Raw genomic sequence first — 19,754 nt, 5'->3', positions numbered from 1 at the left:
CCCACTGCTCTGATACCTATGTATAACATAGCAGAAAAAGAAGCAAGCAACTTAGTTCTTCACCACAGGCTTTGGTGCTGAAGATCAGACCCTCCTATTACTGTTATTTTATATCCCGGTTGCGATCTGCTTGCCTTAAAAGGAACTGAAGCCCATCTGTATTAAATTAAAAACTCATTTCTATTTACAAGTCTAGTTTGAACCACAAACTAAATGCAACTGTTTTGAGCAAAAAATAAATCTAAAAGACTTATGAAAAAATACCTAAGTGGACAGTCTTGGATCTTAAAGAGGAACTTAGGAGTTCTTTTATTTTTGCTACTGTTACTTGCTTGCTACTGGAAGTAGCTTGCTTCTAATGGCCAGTCTACCCTCATTAATCAAAATAAATGGAAAATTGCACTTATCAGCCTCAGGTAACAAAGCACTCCCATGGACTCCTCCTGCCTGTCCAATTCAAAGTGAGCACAGAACATTGCCACCTCTAATTTTACCTGCCTGTTCCTGCCTTCCCTGCCTTGTAGCCTTTCACTTCACAGGGACTCCTTGTAGGCAGTGAACAAATCATCCAAGAAAACCTGACGAAAGTAACTCTGTTGCCTTGACACAAGCAATCCACTCCTGAGGCTTGGCTCTGTTGGGTGAAAGGCACTGCAGCACTTGCAGCTTTTTTCAAATCATGACTGGAACAGGCTAGCTGCTGCTTGGTAGAATTTATGGTGTACAGTTCAAATAAAGAATTATTTTTCCTCTTTGCCCTTAGTCTTTCTATAGACCATCTCTCGAAAGCTTGCGAGGATCTTATTCTCTCGTTTCCTCCTCTCCTCCTGGTTGAAGGATGCCAGAGCTCTCTTCTCATCTGCGCTGTAAATCTGGTTCTCCTTACGCAGACGCACAGCTTCCATTCGGCGATGTCTGCGGAGGAGAATATTGTGTACATCAGCATGGGCAGAGGGTTGTAATCCCTGTCACAGCTTCCATGAATGTTTTGAGGGGCTTATAAAGATATCTACACTAGAGAATCCAAACTGCACACAAACCTTCCCAGGAAGGAGCATGGCAGAACAAGAAACTGATTTCTGGGGGTGTCAGCTCTTGGGCAGTCATCCAGAAGCCCCATCTACCCCCAGGGTGTCAGCTGCTGGCTCACCAAAATTTAAGTGAAATTCATGTTGGACTCATATAGAAAAAAGTGCAGCCAACCTCTCACACTTTGATTTGTCTCCTCCTGAAGAGCCAGCACATCACCACTGCTGTCCAAACACATCACCTTTGAGCCACCTGACACAAGCATCTCCTCATTTGAAATACAAGATAATTAGAAGTATAATACCTGGAAAGAATTCTTGCTCTTGAGAAGAAAGCGTCCTTAAAAAACTCACCCTCTATCTATAGCAATAGGGAGTTTAGTGTAGATTATTGCAAGCACACGAAGCACCTTCCCTTCCGTGCTTTCAACTAGAGCTTGGAAGCAGTCTTCCAACGGGCCAACAGAGGAAGCAGCTCTTGAAAATTTAACTGAACCATTATCATCATCAAAACTATACCTGCTGCCACTCATGACATAACCAGAGCTCTCAAACGACGCAATCTCTTCACTGGTCAAGCCGATTTCACCTCTCCGGGGTATACGTTTTCCTGCTTTTACATACTCTGCCATTGCTGCACCTTCACCGGGCAAGAGGGCATGTCCGTAGCTTTAAATAACAACAACAACAACAACAAAAAAAAAAGTGTTGATTTCAATCAATCAGTCTCACATAGAGCAAGCCTGAGCTAAACATCCAGCTTCCCTGTTTCCTACTTGCTACTGCTGCATTTTTAAGCACTTTCTTACTCTTTCCCACATATTGGCCTGTTTCTTCCTTATGGCTAACACTAGCGACATCTTAAATTACCAGTTGAATTAAACAGCAATGAAGACACTATAAAGTCAAAATAGTGCAGAGCATTAGAATAAAGGCATTTTACAATTGATTTCCTAGGAGTCAAAGCCAAAAAGCATAAACCACATTTTTCTACCTGAATTCAGGCCAGGGTAAAGGCCTAACACCACTAGCACTTCTGTCTGAGTTTCTGGCACTGAATTTCTCTCCAATGCATGCCATACTGTTATAACAGCCCTTTTGCACAGTAACCTTCAGGCTTAATTTACTTGGTTTGATCAAAGTACCGTTAGAGCTGGCTACTCACTTCAAAGGCCTATCATCCTGCGATGCATGAGTTTTGGGAGCTTCTGGTCCAATCAAGCTATCAGCTTCTGTATTTTCTGCAACAGTCAAATAATGAGGAAGATTAATATTGTGCCCGTTGATCTCTGGTATCAGAAGAGTTACACAGGTCAGCAACATGTAACATGGAATTCACGAAAAGGACACCAAGAAGTTTCAATCCAAGTTTAAAGTCAGGTGAACCTACTTGATCTCTCAATCCAGAGATCTTCCCCTTGAAATGTTTCATCATCAGAATCTTCACTACTTGAATCACTGGATTCCTTCCTGCTCTTCTTATTTTTCTTTTTCTTATACTTCTTCCTGAAAAAAGCCACAGACAGACATACTATTTAACAAAATTTAAGATGAAAGAAAGTGCCTGGAATCATACTCAAGTAATGAGTTTCTCCAGGCAGCTTCCACCCGTGGGAAGACTGGCTGTCTGCATATAGATTGTTGCTGTTTCATAGAAAATGCCTTATAGCAAAACAAAGACAATACATACACTGTTATGCCTTTCATATAGCCTTAGAAAGTGGCTCCCTACATTTGCAGAGAGTCCTCTATGCTGCATGTTTGCGTAGACTTAAAGAAAATCCATCAAATTAAGATTATTTGACAGCATTTATAGCCCCAGTTACAGGAGTGCTCAGCCTTCCTCACTACCTGCAAAGAAAGTGGTGCTGCCCTCTAGTCAAAAGCAGGTAAAATTACGCACAACAACCTGGTAACTCACTTTCTGGTCTTCTTTTTCTTCTTCTTGCTTTTCTTTTTATCTTCATCTGCAAAAAAGAAAGTATATATATTATCAAAAAGAGATGGGTTAGCTATAAGCAAGTAGTTTACTGCACTGTGAACAACTAACTGCCTCCACCAGAATGCCTTAGTACACAGCTGCTCAGACGTGATTTATTTAGGTACTAATACCAAGAAAGTATTAGTAGAAAACTACCTCCAGTATCGTTCGATATGAGACCATATCAAACATATCTCTGGCATGAGATGCCCAATGGATGCTAAATTCAGAAATCCTATTTCCAGAGGCCAGACCGCAAGCACTCAAGGAAAAGGCACTGCCAACCCAGCAAGATGGTGAAAGAAAAGAATACCGGACTAATGCTGCAGCTCTGTCATTTCAGAACACTGCAAGCGTGCAACAAAAGCCAGCAGCATTGCTTCACGTTCAGAGGAGCAGGAGAGCTCTTGTGCCACACATATCAGCTGAAACTCTCTTTTCTTACCACTGGAGTTCTGCTCAGACTCTGACTCACTGTCGCTGTCCTCAGAATGTTTTCTGCGTTTTCTTTTGGATGTCTTCCGCTTTTTCTTCTTTCTTTTCTTCTTCTTTTTCTTTTTTTCCTCTAGAATGTTTTTAAAACATAACATTAGAGGACAGAGATCATCTAGCTCCATATGTATTTCCCAATCTTCCCAAAGCAACACTCTCCTTTGAACTGGGGCCCACCACACTCAATTCCACCTCTCAAAGTCAGTGAATTTCTTGCAAGCAACGACAGCAGATTCTAGACTTCCGAAGCTTCCCATTTTCAAAACAAGCTGTGTAAGCAAAATAAAATACCTTCTGAGCTGGAATCTGAAGAACTGCTCTTAGATTTTGCCTCTTCATCTTCTACTGGTGTATGCTCATCAGAACTGAATAAGAGAGTTTGCTATTTAAAATCTATTTTGTAGTATTCAAGATCAAAGATACACATATGACCAAACACATGCTTGTAGATTTTGAGTCAATACTTGCAACAGAGTAAACTATTAAACAGCTAATTTGCAGCATGGGAACTGCTTTCAGAACCACAACACAAAGGTCACCTGATCTACAATAAATTCTGTCTTGCATAATTGGTGTGTTGGAATTATTTGGGGGGAAAAAAAGAAAAGTAATAATCTCATTATGGTGATTCAGAAATGAACTGACACCACATGAATTGTGGCAAAGGGACTAGCGTAGAGGTAAGACATTTTTGTAAATTAAACTGACATATAACCAACATCATAAATGGGGGAAGGAAAGATGAAAGACTGTGCCTTACTCAGGGTCTGGAACCTTGGGCGACAGTCCCCAGACCTCGGGTGCCCCCAGTTCTCCAATTCTCTCTCTTTCATTGAGTCGCCTGCAACAGAACACACCTTCACCCAGCGTGCCATACCCAGCGCACACACGTTTTGAGCCCAGTACCCGTTATATCGCCTGAAGCGGCGAGAAGGAGAAGAAACAATCTGGGAGGCTCAAAGCAAACCTCCACAGATGGGGAGTGGGCGCCGGCACCCTGACAGCCGCGCCCCGGCCCGCCGCAAGGAACGGCCGGAGGGGCTTAAAGCACCGGGCTGGACGGCAACGCAGCCGCACCAGGCTGCGGACGGGCCGCAGATAAACAGGCCCAGCCACCGTCTCGTCCCCGGGAACTGCGGGCCCGGCACCCCGCCCCCTTGGGCGCCGGTTCCTCTGGGCGGAGGGCACAGCCCGGGGCCGACGCTCGCCTCTGCCGCAGGATCTCCTCCTTCTCCTTCTCGTAGTACTCGGGCCAGGCCTTGCCGTGGTGGTGGCCGTGGTGCGCGGCGGAGCGCGGCCCGCCGGGGGTGCGCTCGCGGGAGCGGGACCAGCTGCGGCTCCGCCGGTGGCTCGGGCGCTTCAGGCCGTTGCGCTCGCGGGAGCGCGACCGGGAGCGAGACCGGCGGCCGCGGCGCTCGGGGCTAGCAGCCGGCGGGCTGCGGGAACGCGACGCCGGCGCCATGGCGGCGGGCGGCCGCTGACGGAGGAGTCACTTCCGGGCGGCGCGCAGCTTCCGGCGCCCTCCCGCTCGGGAGGGGGCGGGCGGCGGGGCGGAAGCGGGGCGGCCCCGCCTGCGGGGCTCACCGCCCCACCCGCCCGTGCGGCAACACGGCGCCGCGGCCGCGGCGTTCCCGGCGGCGGCTCCCTTTGTGCTGCCGGCGGCGGGCCAGCCCCGCGTCGGCCGGGTCGGGTCCTCGCGAGCGGCCGCCCGGCAGCATGGACATGCGGGCAGCGGCGGTGCCAGGTAAGGCGGCGCGGGCGGCGGCGGGGGCCGTGCCCCGGGGGGTAGCGGCCGGCGGCGGCGGCGCAGGCCCGTCCCCGCCCGGCTCCGCGGGCACCGGCGGGCGCGGAGCCGAGCGCGGGGCCGGGAGCTGTCCAGGGCGGCCCGGCAGCAGCACTGCCCGGCGGACAGCTCACGGTCCCCCCCCACCGCCGGCGGGAAGGCGGGGAGCCCCGTTGCTCACCCTGCCCCGGGCCCCGCGGGGCTCTATGCGCCGGGGCTCCCCTTTGCCCGGGCACCGGGGCCCGGCGCCGCCTGGCACCTTCGCGGCCGATTTTTGAAAATTAAAAAAATACGACACCTCCCAGAGTGGCCTGTCGGGGTTCTGGCCGCCGGTCTTGGCGGCAGCATGTGAGGAGCACCTGAAACCGCAGCGGTCTGGGGAGAAAATGGCACAAATTATGTGATATGATAAGACGCTCGCTGTTCTCCTCCTGTGAGCGTCCTTCCCCTTCAGGGTGAGGTTTGAACACCTTGCAGTGGTGCTTTCTTAAAAAAAACCCCAAGTTTCAGCTAAGCCCTGGGAAATGCGGCCTAACCTCGCTAGGCTCCTGTGGGCTCGGCATAAACATGGCCTTCCAGCCAGCTGCTCCATCCTGGAAAGCCTGGGCCAGTTTATGCTGTCTAGTAAAGATGTCTGGGTACATCACTCGCTTTTTCACAAATGAAACACTATTTCAGTTCCCAAACTTATCATAAGCAGCATAAAAAAATCTGTAAGAAGGAGGAAGTTTAATTAAATTGTGTACTGTCTTGCATGCATGTAACCGCATGCAGGATGGGGATGGAAAAGATGTTACCAGAGGTTTGCATAAGTGTATGGTGTTACCGTATCCTGTGTCTGTCCGAGGACAGCCTGGTGTCTCCCTGCTGCTGGGCTTTGTGCATATTTTGAATATCAGGGACTACTGCTTGCCTAATTAAACTAGATAAGGCTGTCTTTTAAAAGGCTGTTGTTTTGACCGGTGGTAGGGTCATTTGAATGAGACAGCTGGAAGTCTGCAGTGGCTGTATTTTTGCCAGCTGAATCCATACTGCATGAATTAAGGCTCAGTGACTTTGTGTCTCTGAGTTTCCAGTCTCAACTTGAAACCTAGAGTCATCCTGGGACTTAGCAGCCCATACCCATGCTCTCCTTGCAGGCTGCCCTGAGTTCATTTACCCCCGTAGTATGTGAAGTCAGATGTCCCCCAGGAAGTCCAGGCCACTGTGTACTCCCAGCACTGGTTACAGGAGGTCATGCCACCAATCCATGAGAGAGATGGAAGCTGCTGGGCCAGACACCTAACGTAGGGACCCATCCACGTAGCAAGTAAATGTACCCCTGAGGCCTTCATAAGGGCACATGGTCCTCCCTAGCTTCCCCCCTGGGATGCCCCATAGCCAGGGCTCAGGGCTGCCCCAGAAAAGGGGTGGAAGGCCCTGAAACGTGGCTGGCGGCAGCTTGCTGCGCACTGGGGCCGGGGTTTACTGCGTGCTGAGGCAGGCTGGCAGGGAGGTGGGCAGCCAGGGGGTTACGGAGGCACTGAGCACCGCAGTGTTCAGCACAGCTGGCTGCCAGCCTTCGGCTGTGCTGAGGCAGCACTCACGACAAGGCCACTCACGTCTGCACCCGAGGGTCTGTCTTGGCAAAATGGTGGCTAAAACATCTACCTCTAGGAGCACTCTGCACCTCTGTTACTTAATATTGTAAAGTGATCTGAAGCATTTTTATACACAGGTTAGATAGCTAAAACAACCACAGAGCTGTTTGTTCACATCCCCTCCTCCCAGTGGGATGGGTGAGAGAATCAGAAGAAAAAGGTAGAATTCGTGGGCTGAGATAAAGACAATTCAGTAGTACAGGAAAAAAGAAGACAATAATAAGAATGATAAAAGAATATACAAAACAAGTGATACACAGCACAAGTGCTCACCACCCTCTGACCGATGCCCAGTTAGTTCCTGAGCCGTGGCGCCTCCCTGGCCAATTCCCCCAGTTTATATACTGGGCACATGACGTCATATGGTCTGGAATATCCCTTTGGCCAGCCTGGGTCAGCTGTCCCGGCTGTGTCCCCTCCCAGCTCCCCGTGCACCCCCAGCCTTCTTGCTGGCAGGCCAGAGCACAGGAAGCTGAACAGTCCTTGACTGCTTAGCAACAACTGAAAACATCAGTATGTTATCAACATTATTTTCATTCCAAATCCGAAACACAGCTATCAGGAAGAAAATTAACTCTATCCCAGCTGAAACCAGAACAACAGTACGTAACAGCATCTACAACTACTAATGTCAGTTATATGAGGCTCTATGTAATGGGATTGACAGGAAAAATACTCTCTGAAAGCTCCTTAAAGCACAAATGGTGGAAATTAGTATTTTAGGGTCGTTCAGAAGCAGTGGTGTTTTATTTGAAATTCCACAATGGAATAATATTTCTGTCCCTAAAAGTAGTCTTAGCTAGGATAACTGTTGAGTTTTTATTTCAGTGAAGGCCCTAAGGGGAAATTCACTGTCCTGTTTATCAAATTTAATTTATTTAATGTAAAATACATTTTCTCATGACAGAGAATGCTTCTTTGTATCTCAGATTTGTCAAATCTTTAAAAGAATTTTCTGTTCCCACAAACTATTTTTAAAAAAGAAGAAAGCTCTTCAAATTACTTAACTGAAAACTTATTACTGAATTGCGTATTTTTTTGTCTTCTCACAAAAGCCTACACATCACTTCTTTAAATTCATATTTTGTATTTTCAGAGCCTTCATCCCAGAGTTTTTCTGGATCACTTCTATGCATCAAAATAAAAGTTGCTATTGTGTCTCTTATCCATTTTTTCAGTTCCAAGAACACCACGTTTAGTTTTATGTCCTAGATGTTTCTTGCTGATATGTTAGATAAAATGGTTCTTTTAATTTGTCACTATATAGGTTTTTTATGTGAGTCAAATCACCAAACACTTTCTAGGCTTATCTAAAAATAAAAGAGGAAAAAGACCCCCCAAAACTAAGAGATGCATCCTAGACACAAAAGTACTCACATTGAAATTCTGCATTCAGGTGCAGGAGGGCTGAGTGGCAGCTTCAGTAAAATTTTTTTAAGCTGGTCTGAGTGTTACCTCTGCCCTGACCATGGCAAGGTGACAGTAGGGTTCAGTTTTTATATCTGGTATAAGAAGTTGCCATAGAGAGAAGCTACTGCAAAAGGGTAAAAGTCATGTGCAACTCTCACAGCTAGACCAGCGTGTTTTAAATTAGCCAGCATTTCTGTGCCTAAGGGTAAGCAGTTCAAACCTGATTTTTGAGAACTGATGATGCTTCAGGAGCAGGGCTCCTTCCAAATCAGTGCTCATCTTTATCTGTAAATTTTTCCTGTTGGTAATTTAGAAATGAGATAGGCAATGAGGAGAAAAAAACTCCTTAAAGCCGAAGGCCGAAAGGCTAAGAAGTGGTTTAATTTGGACCATCAGACATTTTGCAAAGAGACTTATCCATTAAAGATTAAAACAATTATAGTATTATTTTCATTTAATATAACCTCCTGTGTAAAAATTACTAAGAACCTATATCAAAAGAGAAAACTTAATTGAAGGGTTATATGAGGAAGAAAAGCTTACCTTTTCCCCTGATTATTCTTTTCTATTATTTATTCTTCTTCACTCAGCTCTCTGGAAAAACCTATAAATAAACAGAAACTGGCATTGTAACATTTCAGATCTGAAGGCTTGCTTCAAAAAGGCACTTCTGCTACTGGCTATACAAATATAGGGAGCATGGCAGGTGATTTTCTTGCTAGGGCTTATAAATGTAAGCAGGACCGTTTTGTTGCTGATATATGCCGTGAGGAATTGCAGTCATTTGTGCCAGTGACTGTGGTCTGTTAATGTTTTTGGTCAAACTTGATAAAAGGACATTTGCTCTTAGCAAAGTTTTTGAATCTTAAGAGAAATCAAGAACGCCTGTGGTTCAAGTCCACAAAATCCATAGGAAAAAAAAAAAGGAACAGATCAGTAACTGAAGATGAAAAATATCTTTTATGATCTTGGTGCTCTTTCAGCATTCATGAACAGTGACAGTTTCCAAGAGACCGCATTGTGGATATGTCACTTTGATGACCACATGTCGAATGTGCCGAGAACCGCATTTTGTCAAAGGACTTACGTCGGTACAGCTCCTAGCGGAGTCGAACACGTGCCACTGTGGTGCAAAGAATACAAAATAAATGATCCTGCAGCGCGAGCGTGGGTGTTCAGGTTTAGGTTACAGGAGATTTCCTCGCTGTTGGGCGGAGGTGCCCGCTACGTCAGCGGTTGGCAGAGCAGCGCCAGCCTGGGCTCAACCCCCGGGAAGGAAATGAGCTGCCACGGGAAATAACCTGCTGCCATCGCGTCTCCACAGCCTTATCCAACGCGCTCGGGCATAAGGCAGGTGTTGGGGGGCTCACTGCGGGCTTCGCCTGGTGCAAGGCGAGCGGGATAGTTGGAGGCCAGGCAGGAACTGTCAAGGCTGAAGCGACGCCCGTGTGCTCGGCCCTCGGTATCCCAAGGCCTCCGGTGGAGCAGAGCTGGGGACCAGCGAGGTGCGGAGGTCGCCGCCCCCGCCCGTGGCCGACACACCGGGCCTCGGCGCCTGTAACCGGCCTTCGGTGCACCTGAAGGCGCCGGCACGAAGGGACGGGAGACGGCGCGGCGGGGGGGGCGGCGGCCCGGGCGCTGCAGCCCCAGGCGGCCTCCGGGGGCTCCTGGGAGCCGCCAATCACCTCAGCCCGCTACACCGCTTACCAGGCTGGGGGGGGCTCCCGGCGCCACGGGGCGCTCGACAGAGGCCGGGCCGGGGAGCCCCTGGCGGCCCCGCCTGAGGCCCCCGCTTGGGGCGGTGGGAGCACCGCCCCGCCCTGCCCCGCCCTCCGGCCCCGAGCGCGGCCGAAGGTTCCCGAGGCCGTTCGGGTCAGGGAGCCGAAGGGTGACGAGCGCGGTCGGACGGGGAGGGGGGCGGCCCCGCAGGGGAGGGCAGCGCAGTGCCAGCGCCCCCTGGCCGCCGCGCGGCGGGGGCGGCGCCCGGGCCCGAGGAGCGGCGGCGGCTGCCGGTGCCCGTTGTGCGGGAAAGGGCGGTGGGTGCTGGCGGCCGGAGCGCAGGTAACGCGGGCTCTCGCCCCCCCTGCTCCGCGCCGCGGGCTGACTTCCCCCTCCCGCCGCCGGTGGGGGCCGGCTCCGCTCGCCTCGCCTCGAGCAGGAAGCGGCGGCGGGCACGGCCTGGCCGCGCGGAGGCGGCGGAGAGGCCGCCCGTCAGCTCCGACTGCAGTCGCCGGGCCGCTCTTCGGGCCCGCCGCCTGTCAGCGCCGCCGCTCCGTCTCGCTGAGGCGGGGCCGCCCGGCCGCTGTTGCCCCGCCCGAGGAGCCCGCGGCGGGGCCCGGCGCCGTCCGCGAAACACCTCCCGCGACAGTGCCCTCCCCGCGGTGGCGGCGTCTCTGGCTGGAAACGCTCGTTTTCATGGTAAACTTCGCGGGGGCCGCGCGGGGAGCCAAGCGTTTGGCCTTGGAGGGAAGCGGAGATGGAGCGGGGTGGCCGGCACTGGAGGTCTCGGCCTCTTCGGCTCGTCTTGCCCGCCCAGGCGCACGGAAATAAACTTTTCCGAGTAAAATTAAGGACTTTCAGCCTTTAAGTCGCTGTTGGTATATTTTTGATGTTGTTTTTTTGCATCACGTTATGGGGCATCGAATCGGAAGTGCCGATAGATGGACGAGTTCGAGTTTACAAATCTTTTTTGTTACTGTGCTGCCTCAGTAGCTCGGTTTCAAACACAAAGCAACCTGCCCAGTATATGAGGAGGGGTAAAAAAATAAAAAGTTTCTATTTCTGGGCAAGGAAGTGTTTTCATTAACCGCAGTTGACTGGTAATATACAGATGCACAAATTTTGTTGTCTGGCCCATAAATAACCTGGATGTTATTGGGCTTTCTCATAACAATTTATGGAATATTTGCACAATTCAAAAGAAATCTCTAATAACGTTTAAAAGCCCTTTGAGGGACCTGAATCTTGCATCTTCTTGGTTTTCAAATTTACCTTATTTGCATCTCTTCCTCACCTTGTAAGAATAGAGGATATATTGAGCATTGCACATACCTTGTGTAAGAAGGCAAAGGGACAAATAACAATAAGAAACAAACTTGTAGAGTGCTGTAGCATATAAGCTTATGAACACTAGCTCAGATTTGTTTTTTCAAAAGAAGAAATAAATGTGGGAATGTTGTCACACAGTTAAAACCGTAAATCTGTATTTTTACTAATTTGATGCCTTTTACTTTCTCTTTGTAGGAATGGAGGGGAAAAAACTAATTTCTGCAACAGACACACAGTATTCTAGTGTGCTCCTTCAGTCTTTGAATGAACAACGTGGCCACGGACTTTTTTGTGATGTTACTGTCATTGTGGAGGACCGGAAATTTCGAGCTCACAGAAACGTCCTTTCAGCCTCAAGCACATATTTTCACCAGCTTTTCTCAGTGGCTGGGCAAGTGGTTGAACTGAGCTTTGTAAGAGCAGAAATTTTTGCAGAAATTCTTAACTATATTTATAGTTCCAAAATAATCAGCATTCAATCCGATTTACTTGATGAACTGATTAAATCAGGGCAACAGCTGGGTGTTAAATTCATAGCTGATCTGGGCATACCTCCGTCTGAAGGAAAAAACATGCCAAACAATGTCAAAGATGGTGCTTCAGAAACATCAACTTCTAGTCCAGGGCAAAAGGATGCTGAAACACAAGTACCTGTAATAAGGCCAGAGAGTCAAGAGGTAATGGATGGGATGCCAGTTATAACACAGTCATTCTCCTTACATGGCATAGAGTATGAGACTACCAAAATTACAGTGAGTGATTCAGATGATGAGGATGATGATGTAATTTTTTGCTCTGAGATTGTTCCTCCAAAAGAATGTACTAAAGATACAAATGCTGCAACCCAGAACCAGCCTTGCCCAAGTCCAGCTGGAGTGTCTGACCAAAAATCGTGTGGCAGTGGTGGCTCTCCCCATTTGATGAGCACCACAGCAGCTCAAAAACTCACTTCGTCTGCCAGTCAGCTAAGCCTAAACCAAACACAATCAAGTGCCGAATCACTTGTCTCGGCACCACCGCAGCATTTGACTCCTAATATCATTGTGCTAAATAAGCCTCTGCTTAACTCATCACTTGGTGCCAGCTCCTCACATCAAACACATATGACCCCTACAATTAATTTACTTGAGGAGAACCAGCAGCCTTCTAATAATGGCTCCTTAACTGAAGTGGAAACAACTGCTGTTGATGATGAAGAGGCTGTTGAAGATGATGTCGATATCATTAGCTCCTCAAGTCCTGGTTCAGTCAGTAGTAGCTCCTTGGTTCAGCAACCTTCTATACCCAAGGCAGCAATCACTGAAGGATCAGGTGTACAGAAAAAACAGGTTGTTACATTTTCACAAGAGCCATTTTCTAAACCTGGAGAATTTAAAATAAAAATCTCTGATGTCCTTACTGGAAACAACAAGGAATGCAGTTCCGGTGTAGCATCAAAGCATGTGGCAGAAGGGCAGAAAATCATAACGTTAGATACAGCAACTGAAATAGAAGGCTTATCCACAGGCTGTAAGGTTTATGCAAATATCGGTGAGGATACATACGACATAGTCATTCCTGTAAAGGGCGACTCTGAAGAAGGCGAAGCCAAGCTTGATGAAACACCTAGAACATCTGGTGGTGATTCTCCAAACAGGAAACGCATGAAAGTAAAGCATGATGACCATTACGAGCTCATAGTGGATGGAAGAGTCTACTACATTTGTATTGTGTGTAAGAGATCATATGCATGTCTGACGAGTTTACGGAGACATTTTAATGTTCATTCCTGGGAGAAGAAGTATCCATGTCGATACTGTGACAAAGTTTTTCCTCTTGCAGAGTATCGTACAAAGCATGAAATTCACCACACCGGTGAGCGAAGGTACCAGTGCTTGACGTGTGGCAAATCTTTCATCAACTACCAAATTACGGCTTCACACATAAGATCAGTTCATAGCCAAGACCCTTCTGGAGATACCAAGCTTTATCGATTGCATCCTTGCAGGTCTCTGCAGATCAGACAGTACGCGTACATTACTGATCACTCAAGCAGTATACCAGTAATAAATGAGGGTGGAATTGTTTATCGCGTTGGCACAGGGAAGGATGGCACTGAAGGAACAGCGTCTAACCCTCCAGCCAAACAAATCACCTGGGATGACATTTTCATTCCACAGGGAAATGAAGCAATTTTTAAACAAAATCCATCGGAGGGAAGTACTGAATTTGAGTTTGTAATACCAGAATCTTACTGAAGTGCATTAGATGCTGGAAAAAGGATTCAGTGCAGAAATATTTCAGCTGTTTTAAATGAACTGTTAAAATCGCTGTAAAATAAAATGTTAAAGTGAAAACAAGTTAACTTGTTCTACCAAGTCATCAAATGGTAGCACTTGGATCATTAGTAGCTGCAGGTGATTTGTGGAAGTGATTCATCTGAAAGCTTACTTGAATAGAGAATAAGACATTTCCAAGGAGCTGGCAGTGTTTTCTGGTATGTTAATTTGATCAAAACGTGGGGATTTGTAGCTTGAAAAGGTACAATTTCTTCTACAGAGCTGGAGATCTTTCTCCTAAAGTAATTGTGGTATTTCCTGTACCCATACTTACTATGTAAACCTTTCATGTTAGCACTTTAATGCTGAATTCTGTTTAGACGTTAACCAAGAAAACAGTAAGATTTTTCATCGTAGTCTTTTAAATGTGGAACCATTAAAAAAAAAAAAATCCCACAACTCATATTTATTTTTGTGAACAATGCATTACTGCAAGGGTCCAAAATAACTGATCCAGTAGTTTGGAGTAGTGTATTTTTGAACTAGCATCTTAGTTCTGCTTTTATAAGCACCATGAATCATCTGTCTTCATGCAAATAGTCTTGCCAACAAGAGATACTCAGTTAGGGCTGACTTGAACAAACTTCATTTATACTTGGCAGTATGATGAGCAGAGTATTCAGTGTCTGGACCATTGTATTTTACTCTTTTTGCAATGGGGAAAAAAAGAAAAAAAAAAAAAAACACCAAACCAAAACCCACAAAGCTCAATAGTGAAGAAGCTTAGAATGATTTGGAAGGAGGTGATTTCACCTTTTCAAAGATTGAGGAATAATGTTAGGTTTTATTACTACTGGAAAAGATGCCAGTAGTTAGTCTGGAATAAAGTGCTGTTCCTTTTTTTGCTCTTCAAGAAGAAGGGCTTCAGTCTGTTTTTTAAAAAAAGAAGTAATACTTATGATAAAAGTAATACTTTTTTTTTTTTTAGCTGAAGGCTTTGAAATTTACTTCTTAAAACTATGAAATAATGTGAAAGTGCTGTATCAGCTGAGGCTGCTGAGGATCTTGTATGCCTATTTGGCTAGATCTTTAAGTGAAACAGGGATTTGGATCCCCCCCCCCCCCCCCCCCCCTTATCGGGTGTGGTAGCATGAGGACTGAACCAACAATCAAAAAATACCCTCCATCCACCATAATCCAAAGTATAATTTCTCTGCAGTTGTCTAGTTGTCATCTATTTTCAGTTTTGGGTTTATTATATTGTCCTTTTTTAATCCTTGCAATTGGTACATGTTTAGGCACTTAGAAGATAAATTAGATGTTCAACTTGAATAGGGAACAGTAGATCTGAGAAAAACAAACAGCTGTTCCCTCGAGTCATAGTTTAGCATTTCAGATTTAGTGACTTGTTGAATTTTTGTAAATGGTAATATGAAAACTGCTCAAGTTCTAGAGGTGGCTGAGAAAGATTGTCGTGCATAGTGCTAGTTGGTTATCGTAACCTTTCATTGCTTAAATTACAGTTAAAGGTTTTTCTTTTCTTTTTGATGTTTTAAGTAAGCATCCTGATCAAGGTTAAGGTTTTAGACATAAAGTACTGTAGACAGAAAGACATTTAAAAGGTAAATGGTTCAAATACAACTTGAGCTATAAAAAAGGGTACCAGAAATCTGTATGAGTAATGATGGGAGAAAGAGGAGGATTTGTTTACCTTACGCATGTAAGGCTCAGCACTTCTGCTTTGATGTACTTTGTTATTTTCAGATCATATCGCAGACCCCTTTGAATATAATGGGGTATGCTTTCAAATGTTACAGGTTGGATGTTATCTGAGATGGCATTTCAGCAGTCAAACATAATCCTCCCAAGACATAAGTACTGATTGCCTGTATGAGCACAGGTAGCTCTGACGTAGCTGGCTGCGTGCTATATTGAGATTTCCTGAACTTTTTAACAAGAAAAATACAATGTTATTTTTGTTACTGACATGACACATCTGGAATTAAGCATACATTGCAAAGTGTACATTCAGTAATAATTAAACATAATGGCTATCAATATTTGCTGCTGATATATTTAAAACCTTAAATTAAACTGTGCCTACTAAAGGTCTCTTTTTGGAGGAAAACTGGAAAATTAGGGCTTTGTAACTATTTTTGCTAGAAGACTCGTGCTTGCATGTGTCTCAGGGTCTTCAGTTTTCCTTGGAAGTGATTTTTTGATATCCAAAGTCCAGAGGTCATGTAAAGCATTTTTTAATTTCACTTCCAGTATTTATTGGTTTGGAAACATGTTAAATCCATTCTTTTAAAACTTTTTATGGGGCCATGAGCTTTTATATTTAGATTTCTGGCTGTTGCACTTAAATATTTGTTTTTTGTTTGTTTTTGTAAGCACCTAGCTTCCAGTTTAACTTAATGAAAAACCTTATGTAAATATTAAGAAATTGGCTTTGGCGTAATGGAAGAAAAAGATTGAATCTGAAAAAGCATTTATATAAAAATTAAAAATGTCAACAGAGTATGATAGTAAACCTCACAGTCATTTATATGCATATAAAAACATTAACGGATCTGCTGCAAACTATGATAACGGTGGCTGCATCCTCACTGTATGGTTTCTTTGGGGATTCACACCATAGCATTCCAGTATGTGAATCAAACAAATATTGAGGTAACAATGGACTGCTTATTTATTTTGTACTGTTAAGGCATGCAGCTTATAAAAAGGTGCAGAAGCTGATGACTATATACACTGAACATTGAGTTCTACAGCTATCGCCTAGGAACTGTTCCATGTGAAACGTATCATTTTTGCCAGATCTGTAATGTATATAGTTGTACAGTCTTTCCTTAACATCCTTTTTAAAGTTGTGTTCTACTTTTCATTAATCAACCCTTGGTATTAGTTCTTAGAGCTTTCTATGGCAAAAATAAAAAAAGTTTAATTCTAATGATGGGTGTAGCATGTTTCTTTTTAATGACAACTCGGCTACTACAGTCTAACATGTTAGATTACCAACCGTTTGTAGCTTCCTTTCCCAGGTCTTTGGGAATAGCAGGGAACCCCTTGGGGCAGGGGGGAGGTGTTTTTATTTGGGCCCTAGGTTTTTTGATGGGTTTTTTTTGGTTGAGCACTTTCCAAGAAAGTAAATTAGCTGAAAAGCTCCACTGTATATTGTGAGCTGAATGCTGTGATACACACTTAATCTCAGCATAAGCGGAGCTGCTGTGGAAGTCTGTCCAGCTACTACTGTCATTGCAAATGAGCTAGAAATCAAGAACAACATCCACAGTGACCAGTGCAATGCATTTCAGCTAACTCCTGGTCAGGGCTCCTCTTCTCACCAGGTTGCTCACTAGTTAGGATTTGGAAGACTGTTGGTAAACCATGGCCCACATGGAGAAAATTAGTTATTTATGTAAAATTCTTATTACAGGTAAGGAATGCAATTATAAGTAACATATCAAATGGATTTAGATGCCTTTACCTCTTTGGCATAGGGCTTCCACCTGCTTCTACTATTATCAAAGTAGATAAAAGACATCACTTGGACAGAATTGGGCCCAAAGTAATATAGTAAACATGAAAGTAAGTAAAGGAGACACTGACGCTGCACCGGCTCGATTATTTGTCTCTGTGTTAAGCAAAAAATCAGCAGTAATGACTTTACAGTGATGAAGTCAAGGCACCCTGTACGGGGGTAGAACTGCAGAATTATGAAGTGTGGGGGCATCTGGGGCTTATAAAAACAGAACTTAAAAACAGTGTAGAAAAAACAGTTTCCAAAGTAGGAAATACTTTTTTGGGGGTTTTGTTTCGGGTTTTTTGTTTGTGGTTTTTTTTTTGTTTGCTTTCTTTAAATGCACGATGCTATTATACTGGAATTAAAGATGCTTGTAAAACAGGAAAGTTGCTAAAATGTAAAATGCAATTTATAAATGTTTACAAAAGTCACACAATTTTATTTAACTTTGGTAAAGTAATAAAAGGGTACATATGAGTCACAATCTTGACATTCTCATAAGAAATGATGAATACAGTGCTGAATGTTGCATTTACATTAAACGCTTAGTTTTACTCAAGCAGAAGGAAACAGGTAATTCAACAGAAAATCCCACTGGTAATTCTTTAAATGTGAAAATGGACTTGTCCTTTTGTAGTGAATTTAAAGCAGCAATGTAACTTTTGCTTAAATGTTCCTTTTAGTATTTGTCAACTTGAAACCAATGACAGAATCATTTCCTAATCGTTTCTCTGCCACTAAGTTATGTTCCCCTCATGAGTTTCTTAGTCCTGTCCTGTAGTGTCCCCTAGTCCTTCTAGCCCTATTTAGTTGACAGGCACAAATGGTACAGTATGTTTGTTAGAAGTGGGACAGGTCTGTTAGTTTTTATTTCAAAGATGCAGCAATAAAATGCTTTCTGATATTTAATTTATGTCCCCTTCTGATTCTAGTTTTGTGGGGAGTTTTATCAGGGGAAGTACTGTCTATTTTGAAATTGCCCATGGTCTCTTCAGAAAGATTTAATTCAGGAAAAAGTAATATAAAATGCATGACGCCCTAGTACATAAATTTATTTCCAGTACACAAATATATAGGAGTTGCACTTCAACAATCTGTAGTAAAACAAAGTGTCACCAGGATATGTTCTGCATACACTACTGCTTTAAATCCCATAAGTTGTATTCCACTCTCCAGCCATTTATTTTTCTTTGTTACTGGAGAAAAGTTATGCTTGCTTCTGGATAAACAGTGTCATCCTTCAGCTTATTAATATACTGGTTAGTATTTGACAGTGGAAATGATAAGGTTAACACATAGCCTAGCCTAAAGGCTTTGCAAATGCATAGGATTAAAAGCAGCATTATAAAGTGTGGGTGTACTTTGAAAAGTGAGATCAGAGACTTCAGTGTTTGTTTTCCATGTTCACAGTATATTTTTTTTTTTTTTTTAGATTAAAAGTAGAGAGATGCCACAGTTTAAAATGCACCTGGATTGCCCCCTAGCATGTACTCCACTTTTACATTCTGAAATCCAGATTTAGCTTTTAGGTAACTTTTTGTCTGCATCAGTTGAAACTAAAGGTAGACAATTGAGGATTAGGGTCAACAATCTGATGCCAAGGAAATTATATCTTTAGGAAATAAGGAGTAAAATGTCAATACCTTATTTTTTTATCCCTGAAGTAAGAAGTTGAGAATGCTCAGGTTGAGCAGCTCAGATCTGAACGCTGTCATCTGAAATCACTTCCTGGAGTAGAACCACACTTTACAGGACAGTGTGTCACATAACAAAGCTGACCTTCTTTTGTTATGCAGGATGCATGCAAAATCTGTTGGAATCTAGATCAATCAGCAGAGTCATCAGCTGAAGATTAAATGAAAGTCACAACAATAATTGCAAATTCCTATCAGTTTCATCCTATATTACAGGGTGTTGAATTTTATCCGTGTGAGACTTACATCTTGGAGAATTAGTAGTGGATATTCCTTATGTGCAGCCCATAATACAGCTACTAAAGCAGTGCTTATTCAGGGTGCTGATTCAGTCCATTAAAAAAGTTAAAAGTACAAGCTTAAAAAAAAAAAATCCCAATCAAACAGAAGGGAAAAAAATTAGTAACAACGTTTTCACTGCACTGTTTCAGTGACTTGTGGACAGTTCCTGATGCTCTTTATAGGAATACAAGGAAGATTTAGGCAGTGCAACCACCAAAACTGTTTGACTTCAGCATTACTTACAAAGAATTCAGAGAGAGACAACTCCATTTCCCCTTCTATCTTAAGAAGCATCCTGAAATAAAAACAGCTTGCCTGTTAAAGCTTTTTCCCCTCAAAAAAGCAATATTCAGATTGTTTTGCTAGACATACGTCAAAATATCCTATGACCTTATGTATTTCCATTAGCGTTAAAGTGTAAGATACTGTCACAGTTCCCCCTAAGATTCTTCCGGTGCATAGACTGTAACCAACAAGTGATGTGAGCTAAGTTCTGTGGCCCCAAAAAATCCCAGCAACTGGAGCCCCAAGGCCAAACAGAACAAGTGTCAAGTCGAGCTGTCTGCAGGCCTCCTCACCTTAAACAGACTGATACTCTCCAGCAACTATCGA

At 44.5% G+C, this 19,754-nt stretch overlaps 2 protein-coding genes across 2 annotated transcripts; one reads left to right on the top strand and one right to left on the bottom strand.

Annotated features, from left to right (window-relative positions):
* Positions 1–675: 675 nt before the first annotated feature.
* NKAP (NFKB activating protein) lies at positions 676–5,021 on the bottom strand. Its single transcript, XM_082004225.1, has 9 exons — positions 4,710–5,021; positions 4,262–4,342; positions 3,793–3,866; positions 3,455–3,574; positions 2,950–2,995; positions 2,419–2,534; positions 2,194–2,269; positions 1,548–1,697; positions 676–915 (listed from the first exon to the last, which is right to left on the bottom strand). Exons 1-9 carry the CDS (start codon positions 4,961–4,963, stop codon positions 741–743), a joined length of 1,092 nt encoding a protein of 363 aa, XP_081860351.1. The 5' UTR covers positions 4,964–5,021; the 3' UTR covers positions 676–740.
* A 196-nt stretch (positions 5,022–5,217) lies between these two features.
* On the top strand, positions 5,218–13,619 carry ZBTB33 (zinc finger and BTB domain containing 33; the record flags this gene model as incomplete). The annotated part of the gene is made up of 2 exons (XM_082004326.1): positions 5,218–5,245; positions 11,578–13,619. The coding sequence occupies 2 exons, from the start codon at positions 5,218–5,220 to the stop codon at positions 13,617–13,619; spliced, it is 2,070 nt and encodes a 689-aa protein (XP_081860452.1).
* Between the last annotated feature and the right edge of the window lie 6,135 nt (positions 13,620–19,754).

This window comes from Phaethon aethereus (assembly GCF_964289735.1).
Source record: "Phaethon aethereus genome assembly, chromosome: 10".
Taxonomy (NCBI): Eukaryota; Metazoa; Chordata; class Aves; order Phaethontiformes; family Phaethontidae; genus Phaethon; species Phaethon aethereus.
Note: the sequence above shows the minus strand (reverse complement) of the source record. Positions and strands in the feature narration are given on the sequence as shown.